The 14,100-nt window shown below is 38.0% G+C and overlaps 1 protein-coding gene across 10 annotated transcripts in view; it reads left to right on the top strand.

Moving 5' to 3' along the window:
• The window catches only part of EML5 (EMAP like 5), a 160,065-nt gene that overhangs the window by 21,400 nt on the left and 124,565 nt on the right, over window positions 1-14,100 (top strand). For all 10 annotated transcript variants that reach the window (XM_027552678.1, XM_027552677.1, XM_027552675.1 and 7 more), the window contains exon 2: window positions 2,728-2,887. In XM_027552678.1, coding sequence (XP_027408479.1) covers window positions 2,728-2,887 — 160 coding nt within the window. The remainder of the gene's footprint in view (window positions 1-2,727; window positions 2,888-14,100) is intronic.

Below are 14,100 nucleotides of genomic sequence, written 5' to 3'. Positions count from 1 at the left end.
TGGAAGATCCCATGGGTGGAGGAGCCTGCTGGTGGGCTGCCATCTATGGGGTCACACAGCGTCAGACACGACTGAAGCGACTTAAGCGTTAGCATATCTTCTTTATCCATTTCTCTGTCAGTGGACATTTAGGTTGCTTGCATGACTTGGCTGTCGTAAACAGTGCTGCAGTGCACATGTGGGTGCGTGTATCCTCTCAGACCATGTCCTTCTCTGGATATATGCCTGTGAGTGGGATTGCAGGATCATTTGGTGGCTCTATTTTTTTAGTTTTTTTCAACCGTAGTACTGTTCTTCGCAGTAGCTGTACCAGTTAACATTTTCACTAACAGTATAAGAGGATTCTCTTCTCTCCACGCCCTCTCTAGTGTTTATTGTTTGTAGATTTTTTAATGATGGCCATTTTGACTAGTGTTAGGTGATATTGTATAAAATTTTTGATTTTCATTTCTCTAATAATTAGAGATGTTGAACATCTTTTCACGCACCTCTTGGCCATCTGTATGTCTGCTTGGAGAAATGTCTGTGTAGGTCTTCGGCCCTTTGTTTTAGATTGGGTTGTTTGTTTTGATGATATTAAGCCACATGAGCTGTTTGTAAATTTTGGAGACTAGTCCACTGTTGGTCACATCATTTGCAAATATTTTCTCCTATTTTGTGGGTTGTCTTTTTGTTTTCTTTATGGTTTACTTTGCTGTACAAAAGCTTTTGAGTTTATTTAGGTCCCATTTGTTTATTTGTTTTTATTTCCGTTACTCTGGGAGATGGATTGACAAAGATAGTGCTGTGATTTATGGCAAAGAGTGTTCTGTCTGTGTTTTCCCTCTATGAGTGTTACAGTGTCCAGTCTTACATTTAGGTTGTTAATCCATTTTGAACTTATTTTTGTGATGATGTTAAAGAATGTTCTAATTTCATTTTTTTAAAAGGTAGCTGTCCAGTTTTGCCAGACCATTTATTGAAGAGACTCTCCATCATTGTACAGTCTCGCCTCCTGTGTTGATTAATTTACCAGAGATATGTAGGTTTACTTCTGGGCTTTCAACCCTGTTCCATTCACCTGTGTTTCTGTTTTTGTGCCAGTACCACACTGTTGATGACTGTAACTTTGTAGTCAAGTCTGAAGTCAGGGAGCTTGATTCCTCCAGCTCTGTTTCTCTTTCTCAAGATTGTTTTGGCTCTTTGGGGTCTTTTATGTCTCCATATAAAGTTTAATTTTTTTAGTTCTAGTTCTGTGAAAAATATCATTGGTAATTTGATAGGGATTGCATTGAATCTGTAGATTGCCATGTGTAGTATAGTCATTTTTAACATTTAGTATTCAAATCTAAGAACATGCTGTCTTTCTGTGTCATCATTTTTTTTTTCTGTCAGAGTCTTATAGTTTTTGGAGCACAGGTCTTTTGTCTCTTTGTATACATTTATTCCTGGGTTCTTTATTCTTTTTAAAAAACATTTGTGTATGTATTTATGATTGTGTCGGGTCTTAGCTGTGGCACGTGAGACCTTTCACTGCAGCGTGCAGGCTTCTCTCTGGTTGTGCCGCGCAGGCTCCACAGCGCCCCGGCGTGGTTTGCGGCGCGCAGGCTCTTGTGACGCGCCCAGGTTTAACGGTTGTGGTGCTAGCATGGGGGATCTTAGTCCCCCCACCAGAGATCAAGCCCATGTCCTCTGCACTGGCAGGCGGATGCTTAACCACTGGGCCACCAGGGAAGTCCCAGAAGAGGTTGGATTTTTGTCAAATGTTTTTTCTGCATCTAATGAAATGAATGTGTATGGGAGTTTGGGTGTCCTTTATTTATTGATTTATTGATTTTTATTTATTGATGTACTATATTGGTTTTAATTTGAACAAAACTTGTTGAAAGAAGCTTCCATTCCCGCTTATCTTTCCTCTCAGTAGTTTCTCACTTAGTGCTCCTTGACTCGATGATACCGTCCCTGACCATCCAGCTGCCCACCAGAAACCAAGCGTTGTCTTAGACTGTTCCCTTTCCCCTACTCAGTACGTCAAATCTGTTGATTCTGTTTTTGGCCTCCTAACTTTTCCCTCTTCCCTCCTAACTTCCCTCTTGGAAGTTCATCTTCCACCCTGATGCCAGGAGTGATTTTGTTTCTCCCAAAGAGGAAGCTAATCATCTAAATACACTTGTAGAAAAATTTATGAAGTAGAAATTTATATTCATTCTCTGCCTTCTGCTGATGTGTGTAAAGCACTATCAACTGTTTGGCCCTTGTCTTATCTTTAAAGACTTATAGACTACTTTCTGTGAATTATCAGTGACTTTTCTGTTTTTTTTAAATGGGATTTGTAATTTTATGTTATCATAGGAGTTGCTTGAACACTAAGAATTTGTCTAACTTTTATACAGTGAAAGAGTAAATGGGAGAGAGAGCTTAAAAGAAGGTTAATACCAAAAAAGAAAATGGCAAGTGGTAGGGTTGATACTAATTCATTTCTGTGGTTCAGTCGAGTACTTGTGAGAATTCTTTTTTTTTTTTTTTTTGATAAGTTTACACACACTGCGTCATATAACAGGATTATAAAGCCTGTCGTAACTGCTTATCACATGTACCATTGAAGTAACTCTTAGCATGGGTTTTTATGGAAGTTATTTTAAATCCAAATTATTTTAAGTAGATAAATAATGAAAGTCTTAATTTTTACATTGATATAACAGCTCCATAAGCAGTTTTAAATCTGTTTATTTATGATTGATTTTGCAGCCTTGCATTGCACCCTGAACGAGCACTGGTAGCAACAGGACAAGTTGGGAAAGAGCCTTATATCTGTGTCTGGGATTCATACACTGTGCAGACCGTGTCAGTTCTGAAGGACGTTCATACACATGGTATAGCTTGCTTAGCATTCGACTTAGATGGGCAGGTATGTTAAAATTTTTTCTCTTTTTCTAAGCTGTGTTTTTAAAATGTGTATTATAAATTATTGTAAACCTGTAGGTATTAAATTGGAAAGCAATTGACAAAAAGCATTTGTTCAAGGTGGATGTGGGTAGATGGGGTGGGTGGTAGATATATATAAGAAAAATAAGAATAATGAGTTTTTATTTCACTGTATGAAGAACTTTTCAGCTGAATTAATTTGTACTATAAAGGCCTAAGTGATTCTGAGTCAGGGGAACATTACCTGGTTGTTCTAGAAAATTTTACATATGACTCTTTTCCAGGTATTAAAAGATAAGAAGGTATCTTAGAAAAATTTATGTTTCTCTAAGAGCTATAACCATTTTAATTTTTAGTTATTTATATATTTCTATTAAAATTATATTTTTAGTTGAAAACAATGAGGTAGTTCTTATATGAGCTATTTTATATAAAGTCAAGGTTCATAGCAAAAGATGTAATCATCATTCTACTTACTAATCAGTTCCAAAATTACTGTTTACTTCTAGTCAGTGATTTTTAAAACACTAAGCCAACAGCTGTTTTGTGGTACTTTCATGGAACTTGTTATACCTAACACTTAGTTAAGAAGTGGTAAGAAGTTAGTTTTTGCAGATTTAGTTAATTTATAATCTTTAAAAGTTTTACAGTGAAATTAAACTTTAAAAATCATTTTAACTTTTAGAAGAATTTTAGTTGTCTGCTTTTTAATTCTTAAAATTAATTTTTTACATCTGTATTTCACAGAAACACATTACATTTTGCTTGAGTCACTTGGTAGCCAGTAGGTATTTTAATATATAACTCTGAGGAATAGCTTCTTTGAGTAGCATAGATTAATATGACTTTCTGATAAGAGTCTGGTAAGAGATCTATAAAATCTATGAAGATGTAACTTGAACTTCTCATTTGCAGAAAAATGTGCTTCTAGGTTTAGAATCACTGGGTAGCAGTGACTGGCAATTCCAGAACCTTAATTCATGTCCTATTTTGCTATTATTGTCAGTTCCCTTAATGTCCTCATATCAGAATTTCATTTTCCTTCTTGAAAGGAAGAAAATAATATTCTCTCCTTACTTTGCAAGAGATTGTCTTATGAAACAAACCAACAAAAGTTGTTTTTTAAATCATTTTCCAGAAGTATTATGATATCTAAGATGGTTTAACTATACTTGTATACTTCAAATATAGATTTTTTTTTCTTAATTTTAAAATTACCCTTTCTAAATGTATTGCGGTGCTGAGGAATTTCTCTTATATGAAATGAGAAATGATGCCAGGAGCTTTTACTAACTGAAAGCTTTATTTAATTTTGCTTGTTTTAAGTAATTTATAAGAAACATCTTGGGTACATGCATTTGATTATCACAGATCTTCATAAGAACATGTTACTTAAAAATGTAAGCTTATAAAATCATAGCTAAAAGTTATTGAGCACATACTAATTGCCAGGCATTGTGCTAAGCTTACATTATCTCATTTAATCCTCACAACAATCCTATGAAATAGATATTATTATTATCTCTATTTTACAGATAAAGAAACTGAGACTTAGAGAGGTTAAATAACTTGCCCCAGGTTACACAGCTAGTAAATGGAGCCAGAGCGGGAACCCAGGTCAGTCATACTCCAAAGCTCATGTTTTTAACCCCAGTACCCTACTGCCTCCCAAACATGGAACCAAGGAGGTGATTATTTATATTTCAGGAGGAATTCATTCATTTTAAGTACAGTAGAAACTCGTAAGGAACTGTGATCAATTGAAAATTAAGAGTATTTCTGAAATTATGCTAATCAGAAGATGCTTTAGTTAAGAAATTTGAGAACATATTATCCACTAATATCTGTAACTGTTTGTGAAATACCAATTAGGAAATACTAATTTTTGAATTTTTTACTAGATTTGAAACTGTAAGTGACCAATTAAGATTTATCCAGTGAATGAGTCTTCCTGTTAGTAGTATGCTGAATTTTCTTTTTTTCCTAGCTGTTTTTTCCTAAATGGATTGACTATCCATGCTAATACTGGAAGTCTGTCTTATTGGGAATAATCAGGGCATGAGAAGGCTATATAAATTCACATCAAACAGAGATTAAAATTTCATAGTAAATGAGAGAGAGGAGATATGAGGAAACCATAATCTATAAAAGCCATTCACATAATTAACAAAATCTAAGTTATAGTTAAAACTCTGCCAATTTATAGTATGAACTAAGAATAAAATGTTAATTTTTAACCTGACTTTGTCAGTTTTATGCTGATATAAAGTAAAATGTTTTACTTTGCCTTTTACCTTTGATTTTTGACACATGACTATGAAGAGAGTCTTTTTGCAAAAATATTAAAGGAATTCAATGATTTTATTCCTAGGACCTTTTAGTAGTCTCTTAACATCTAGCCATATCTGAAGTGCCTATTGTATTGTTTTTGAGTTTTCATCTCTTCTGTTGCTTGCCAGATCCTGATTTCTTGCGGCTTTCTATATGATTTGACCAATGTTTACTCTGTTGAGTCCTACATATTTTGCACAATTTGTGATTTTTACTTTGTGACATCTGTAACAACTAGTCCTCACTCAATATTGAAATCACAAGGACCCCCCACCCAATACTAGACTCTTTTAAGTTTAATTACCTACTGTGTGAGTGTGTTTCACACTTGCAGAAGCTTGTGGAATGCATCTAGTTGTGCCTATTGCGATGTTTTTCTCATCTGAGTATTTAGTGTGCTAGAACTTTTTAATGAATACAGCCGACCACTGAACGATGCAGGGCTTAACATACATAAAACTTGTGGTTGGCCCTCTGTGTACACGGTGCCTCTGCCTCTGTGGACTCAGCCAGCTGCAGACGCGCAGTGCTGCAGGGTTCACTGTTGAAGAGCACCCGAGGGTAAGTGAAGCCAGCAACTTCAAAGCTTTACTTCTGGGTTAACTAAAGACACAACCAAGACTTTCTTTGGAAATAGGATCAGGAAGGAATTTGGGAAGCTGGATAGAGGCTTCTTTATCTGTTTTTTCCTCCCTGTTACTTCTTTGTTGTTCTGTTGCTCAGTCGTGTCCGACTCTCTGAGAACCCATGGACTGCAGCACGCCAGGCCTCCCTGTCCATCACCATCTACCGGAACTTGCTCAGACTTGTATCTATTGAGTTGGTGATGCCATCCAACCATCTCATCCTCTGTCATCCCCTTCTCCGTTTGCCTTCAATCTTTCCCAGCATCAGGGTCTTTACCAGTGAGTCAGCTCTTCACATCACATGGCCAAAGTATTGGAGCTTCAGCTTCAGCATCAGTCCTTCCAATGAATATTCAGGACTGATTTCCTTTAGGATTGACTGGTTTGACCTCCTTGCAGTCCAAGGGACTCTCAAAGTCTTCTCCAACATCACAGTTCAAAGCATCAATTCTTCGGCACTCAGCCAACTCTCACATCCATAAATGACTAATGGAAAAACCATAGCTTTGACTAGACATATCTTTGTTGGCAAAGTAATGTCTCTGCTTTTTAACATGCTGTCTAGATTTGTCATGGCTGTTCTTCCACGTTGCAAGTGTCTTTGAATTTCATGGCTGCAGTCACCATCTGCAGTGATTTTGGAGCCCCAAAAAATAAAGTCTGTCACTGTTTCCGTTGTTTCCCTGTCTATTTGCCATGAAGTGATGGGACCAGATGCTATGATCTTAGCTTTTTGAATGTTGAGTTTTAAGCCAAATTTTTCACTCTCCTCTTTCACTTTCATCAAGAGGCTATTTAGTTCCTCTTCGCTTTCTGCCATAAGGGTCATGTCATCTGCATATCTGAGGTTATTGGTATTTCTCCCGGCAATCTTGATTCCAGCTTGTTCCTCATCCAGCCTGGCATTTCGCATGATGTACTCTGCATAGGAGTTAAATAAGCAGGGTGACAATATACAGCCTTGATGTACTCCTTTCCCAATTTGGGACCAGTGCATTGTTCCCTGTCCACTTCTTGACCTGCATACAGATTTCTCAGGAGGTGGGTACGGTGGTCTGGTATTCCCATCTCTAAGAATTTTCCAGCTTGTTGTGATCCACACAGTCAAAGGCTTTAGTGTAGTCAGTAAAGCAGAAGTAGATGTTTTTCTGGAATTCTCTTGCTTTTTCTGTGATCCAGCAGATGTTGGCAATTTGATTCCTCTGCCTTTTCTAAATCCAGCTTGAACATCTGGAAGCTCTCAGTTCACATACTGTTGAAGCCTAACTTGGAGAATTTTGAGCATTACTTTGCTAGCATGTGAAATGATTGCAATTGTGTGGTAGTTTGAATATTCTTTGGCACTGCCTTTGGAATTGGAATGAAAACTGACCTTTTCCTGTCCTGTGACCACAGCTGAGTTTTCCAAATTTGCTAGCATATTGAGTGCAGCACTTTCACAGCATCGTCTTTTAGGATTTGAAATAGCTCATCTGGAATTCCATCACCTCCACTAGCTTTGTGCATAGTGATGCTTCCTAAGGCCCACTTGACTTCACATTCCAGGATGTCTGGCTCTAGGTGAGTGATCACACCATCATGATTATCTGAGTCATGAAGATCTTTTTTGTATAGTTCTTCTGTGTATTCTTGTGTAACCTCTTAATATCTTCTACTTCTGTTAGGTCCACACCATTTCTGTCCTTTACTGTGCCCATCTTTGCATGAAATGTTCCCTTGGTATCTCTAATTTTCTTGTAGAGATCTCTAGTCTTTCCCATTCTATTGTTTTCCTCTATTTCTTCCCTTGATCACTTTGGAAGGCTTTCTATCTCTCCTTGCTATTCTTTGGAACTCTGCATTCAGGCAGTATATCTTTCCTTTTCTCCTTTGCCTTTCACTTCTCTTCCTTTCTCAGCTATATGTAAGACCTCCTCAGACAGCCATTTTGCCTTTTTTGCATTGCTTTTTCTTGGGGATGGTTTTGATCACCACCTCCTATACAGTGTTATGAACCTCTGTCCATAGTTCTTCAGGTACTCTTATCAGATCTGATTCCTTGAATCTATTTGTCACTTCCACTGTATAATCATAAGGGATTTGATTTATGAATGGCCTAGTGGTTTTCCCTGCTTTCTTCAATTTAGTCTGAATTTCGCAATAAGGAATTTATGATCTGAGCCACAGTCAGCTCCTGGTCTTGTTTTGCTGACTATATAGAGCTTCTCCATCTTCGACTGCAAAGAATATAATCAGTATGATTTTGATGTTGACCATCTGGTGATGTCCATGTTTAGAGTCATCTCTTGTGTTGTTGGAAAAGGGTGTTTGCACACCAGTGCATTCTCTTGGCAAAACTCTGTTAGCCTTTGCCCTGCTTCATATTGTACTCCAAGGCCAACCTTGCCTGTTACTCCAGGTATCTCTTGACTTCCTACTTTTGCATTCTAGTCCCCTATGATGAAAAGAACATCTTTTTTTTGGTGTTAGTTCTGGAAGGTCTCGTAGGTAGGTCTTCATAGAACCGTTTAACTTCAGTTTCTTCAGTGTTAGTGGTTGAGGCATAGACTTGGATTACTGTGATATTGAATGGTTGGCCTTGTCATTTTTTTGATTGCACCCAAGTACTGCATTTTGGACTCTTTGTTGACTATGAGGGCTACTCCATTTCTTCTAAGGGATTCTTGTCTGCAGTAGTAGATATAATGCTAAATCACTTCAGTTGTGTCTGACTCTTGGTGATCCCATGGATGGCTGCCCGCCTGGCTCCCCTGTCCATGGGATTCTCCAGGCAAGAATACTGGAGTGGTATTCTTTCTTCAAGTAGGTATAATGGTCATCTGAATTAAATTTGCCCATTCCAGTTCATTTAGTTCACTGATTCCTAAAATGTCGATGCTCACCCTTGTTCTTAGTTATCTTGAAAGGAGCTGTTCCTTCTGTCTGCTTCTTAAATATCAGTGTTCCTGCTCATATAGCTTTCTTTCCCTTCATCCCCTCACTTTAGTTATTCTCTTTCGGGATTACGACATCTATGACTTTAACTCCTGTATCAATTAACAGTGGCCCCAGCTTCTCTCCACAACTCCATATGATGCAGTGATTTAGTCACTTAAGTCATGTCCGATTCTTGTGACCCTATGGACTGTAGCCTGCCAGGCACCTCTGTCTTTGGGATTTTCCAGGCAAGAGTACTGGAGTGGGTTGCCATTTCCTTCTCCAACTCCATATAGCCTCCTTGAATGTCATATAGATATACCATTTATTACATGTTTAAAACTGAATTCTCTTTATTCTAACTCATAAAGAAACAAAACTTATTCTTTCTCCTGTTCTGGCTACCTCTCTAGTCTTGTCTCCTGCTACTTCGCAGCAGGCAGCTCTTCCCCTCAGCCACGTCAAAGTACTAGCTCTTTCCTGAAAGCACCATTATCTATCTCATCTTGGTATACTTTGGTCTGAAATACGTTTTGTTTTACTTTTGTGCCCAACTGTCTCCTAAAATATGGTTGAAGCATTACTTTCACTGGAAAACTTTATCCACACCTGTGAGAAAGGATGATAAGGTACAAAATTATAGAAATCTAAGACGGCAGTATTTGCTTGGTTGTTTCTGCCTTTTCCTCTCTGCTGTTGCTTAATCTGTGGTTGCTGTTGCTGCTGCTGCTAAGTCGCTTCAGTCATGTCTGACTCTGTGCGACCCCACAGACGGCAGCCCACCAGGCTCCTCTGTCCCTGGGATTCTCCAGGCAAGAACACTGGTGTGGGTTGCCATTTCCTTCTCCAATGTATGAGAGTGAAAAGTGAAAGTGAAGTCACTCAGTCATGTCCAATTCTTTGCAACCCCATGAACTGCGGCCCACCAGGCTTCTCCATCCATGGCATTTTCCAGGCAAGAGTACTGGAGTGGGGTGCCATCTGTGGTTAGGGAGGTTGATTTGGGCCATGCAGTGTTTATCAGGGCCACAGAGGAAGTGCTCCCAGGTCTACTTTGTCACTGCCTGGACAGAGCTAGATGCTCTGGGGCCCTGCTGAGAGGTACGTGCGTGCTCAGTCACCAGTCGTGTCTGACTCTTTTCGACCCCATGGACTGTAGCCCGCCAGGCTCCTCTGTCCATGGGATTTTCCAGGCAAGAGTAGTGGGGTGGGCTGCCACGTCCTTCCTTCTCCAGGGCATTGTCCCAACCCAGAGATCGAACCCAAATCTCTGGCATCTCCTGAGTTGGCAGGTGGATTCTTTACCACTGAGCCACTTGGGAAGCCTGGAATTTTAAAGTTAACAGTTGTGGTTCACTGTGTGTGATCAGCTTGGCCAGAGAGAAGAGGCACTGATCAGATGCCCACTGCCCTGCTGACTGTTCCTCGCTTTATACTTGTCTTGTAAAATTTTAATCTTTGCACAGTGTGCCATAGCAAGAGGTAGATATTTTTGTTTTAGCTCAACATATGCAGGTACTCTCTAGTTCCCAAATACTAAGGACTCTTAAGAGGAGCAAGTTGTCTCTTCTAGTCACTTGAAATTTCTGCTACTGTGACTTGATGGAGAGCCAGATACAAACTGTACTCTGTTATCTTTTTATGAAAGACATTCATTCTCTCCATTTAGGGACTTAAATAATAATCCTGCTTTGCAGAAACTTTCTAACTAGGTACTCAATGGCATGTCTCATTCAGATGGGTAGAAGGCATGGGTTCTTAAAGTTAATTATGGTTATGGTAAAAATAATGATGATGATAGCAAACATTTATATAACATTAAGCATATGCCAAGCACTCTTCTAACTCATCTATATGTGTTAATTCTCATATTAACCCTAAGGTTTTATTCTATTCTCCTCACTTAAGAGGAACCTAAGGTACAGAGAGGCTAAGTAATTGCTCAGATTACTTGCTATTGGGAATCCAGTCAGGGACAGAGGTGGAACTGGCGTTTAAACCTGGGCAGACTCTGTGCTCTAAACCTGGGACCGGCAAAGCTGTCTAGAACAAGTCAGTAAATATTTTAAGCTTGTGAGCCTACGGTCTCTCTCACAGCTACTCCAGCTCCGCGTTAGAATGAAAGCCGTCATAGACAGCTTATAAAGGAATAGGTGTGGCTGTGTTCCAGTAAAACTTTGTTTATTAAAACAGGGTGCAGGTCTGAGGATTGTAATATTCCTACCCCTGCTTTTAAACCAGTGTTTTTCAAAGTATGTGTTGTGGCTTTGTCCCTGTGATTTTTTTCCTTTAACCCTTCAGTTACTTAGAATTGTATTGATGGTTACCAGATATTTGGAGTATTTTCTGTGTAACTTTCTGTCATTCTGATTGAATTTTGTCTTTGAATTATGTCAGAGAACATACTGTGTATTTTAATTTTTTTAAATTTATTTAGGCTTATTTTGTAATTCAAAATTTTGTTACTTTCATGTGGTTTCCTGTGCACTTTAAAAGTATGTATTCTGCTGTTTCTTTTTTTCCTTCTGTTTGTTGTGCTATTGTTGTCATTTATTTTATAGCTTTCATTTTCATTCATTTTACATGCTCTGTAAACTCTATAATAACTGTTATTATGTTTGCCTTAAACAGTTTTCAAAGAAAATTAAAAATAAGAAAAGTCTTTTTTATTTACCATTTGGGTACTCTTCATTCATATATGTAAATTAAGTCTCTCTTTGGTATCATTTTCTTTCTGCCTGAAGAAACTTCCATTATCATATCTTATAGTGCAACTTTGTTGATGATGGATTTTTTCAAAATAAAGTCAAAAAATACTTTATTTTGACCCAAGTTTTGAATATTTTTGGTAGGTATATAAGTCTGTGTTGATGTTTTTTCCCCTTCAGCACTTTAGCGAGGCTATTAATTGTGATTTGATGTGCATAACATCAGATGAGAAGCCTAGGGTAATTTTTAAATCTTTGTTTCTACACACCAAAATTGTCTGTCTTTTTTGGCCACTGGTTCAACAGTTTGATGACTGTGTGTGTTAATGTGTTTTTTCTGTGCGTGAGATTATTCTGCTTGAATCTTGAGTATCTCAGATTTGTGGATTTGTATTTTTTTTAATCAAATGTAGGATGTTTTGCGGAGAAGGCAATGGCAACCCACTCCAGTGTTCTTGCCTGGAGAATCCCAGGGACGGGGGAGCCTGGTGGGCTGCCGTCTATGGGGTCGCACAGAGTTGGACACGACTGAAGCGACTTAGCAGCAGCAGGATGTTTTGGCCATTATTTCTTCATTTTTGTTTTTGTTTTCTTTCATCTTTTTTTCTTCTTTTGTTGTCATAATTACCTGTATATTATACCACTTGAAATTTTCTAAAGATGATGAGGCTCTGTTAATTTTTTTCCTTTGTCTTTCTGTGCTTTATTTTTGATAGTTTCTGTTGCTATGTCTTCAAGTTCATTTATCTTTTCTTCATTGTATAAGATGCTGGTAATCCTTTGGAGTGAATTTTCATTTCTGATAATTTAACATTTATATTTACAAGTTCAACATTTTTTTTCTTTTATATCTTCCATTTCGCTTTTTATTCTTTATATGCTTGTTTTAAAATAATTCTTGAGCATCTTGAACATTTCCATCTTAACTACCAATGTCTCCTAATTTTAATCATATGTGTGATACCTGGGTCTGTTTGTAATAACTGATTTTTCTCCTGGTTATTGGTCCCATTTTCCTCTTTTTTAACATGTCCAGTAATTTTTTAATTGGATGCTGGACATTGTGTGTATTATATGCTCAATGCTGGACTTTGTCGTATCTCTTTAAAGCATTTTGGACATTGTTCTTATAGGTGGTTAAGTTCCTTGTGAATCAGTCTGGTTCTTTAGAAAAGCTTGCTTTTGAGCTTTTTTGGTCAAGGCTAGAGCAGCTTTTCTCTAGGACTACTAGTTAAACTTCAGTACTCTGATGTGATGCTCCTGGAATCTCTGCTGAATACACACTGAATTCGAAGATATATCTCCATTCTTGCTGTTGGAAGTCTGAAAAATCCTGACCCTTTGTGATCTCTGGTAATTGTTTAGCTTTAGCTCCCCAGTAATTGTTCTTTTTTCAGAAGTGTTCTTTGCATGGCCTCATGAATTTCACCCTATGCACACAAAGATTGGTGTTCTCCGGGCACCTGTAAACAGGTTTTCTAGAGTTCTTTCTCTGCCCGCAAACTGTAGCAGTCTTGGCCTCTCTGAACTCCAGGCTCCATATTCTCAAATCAGCAAATCTTCTGGGCTGTATTTGGATTCCACCTTTCTGTGCTGAAGTCTGTAAATTGCCTCCTAGATGAAGGCTAGGGCAACTGCAGAATATACCTTGTTTGCTTCCCCCTCATTCAGGGTTTATACTGCTTCACTTCCTATTAAAAATGTCCAAAAGCACTTGTTTTATATATTTTGTATGGTTTTCTAGTCATTTATGGCAGGGGGCAAGTTCAGACCCTGATACTCTTTCATGACTGAAATGTCATCTCTCATGTTTCTTAACCTCTGTTATACTTCCCATCTTACCATCCCCTTTTCAACTCTTTATCTCTTCATCTCCTTCTCATCGCCTATGTAACTTCCACTGAATTTTTAATTTTATTTATTTTTCATTTCTAGAAATTCTGTTTGTTTCCTTAAATTTGCTGCGATGCTTTTTGTAATCTTCCATTCTTTCACCATATTAAGATATTTTGAAGCCTTAAATTTTATTTCTCTGCTCACATGAGTAGAGATACTCTCTAGTTCCCAAATACCTACTCTGTGCACATGAGTAGAGAAATAAAATTTAAGACTTCAAAATATCTTCATATGGGGAAAGAATGGGAGATTACAAAAAGCATCCCAGCAAATGTAAGGAAGGAAACAGAATTTCTAGAAATGAAAAATAAACATAATTAAGAACTCCAATGTCTGATGCTTTTCAAGGTTGATTTTGCTGTTTTTAGTAGCTTGCTGATTCTCACTCATGGTCCCTTATTTCCTCTGGTTGTTCGGTATGACGTTGTTTGTTTTATTTTTATTGAATTACTAATTGTAGGTATTCTTTGAGGGATGGATTACAGGATCAGTCCTCCACATAGAATTTGTATTTGCCTGTGCCCCATTGTTGAAAATGCTTAAAAACTCTGCGGTCTTTAGGACTACTCTGAATGAAAGTTTTCATTTGAAGGACTCACGATTAGCGTGGCTGTAGACCCTACGACTATGTGAAGGTCACCGTGGCTGCACACTTTCAAGGGGGTTTTCTCCTCCATTGTGCATTGCTGCCCCGCTCTTTGAAAAGGGATGGTTTCTTG

The sequence above is a fragment of the Bos indicus x Bos taurus genome, chromosome 10 (assembly GCF_003369695.1).
Source record: "Bos indicus x Bos taurus breed Angus x Brahman F1 hybrid chromosome 10, Bos_hybrid_MaternalHap_v2.0, whole genome shotgun sequence".
Classification (NCBI taxonomy): domain Eukaryota; kingdom Metazoa; phylum Chordata; class Mammalia; order Artiodactyla; family Bovidae; genus Bos; species Bos indicus x Bos taurus.
The sequence above is the reverse complement of the archived record's forward strand: the minus strand, read 5'-3'. Positions and strand labels throughout refer to the sequence as shown.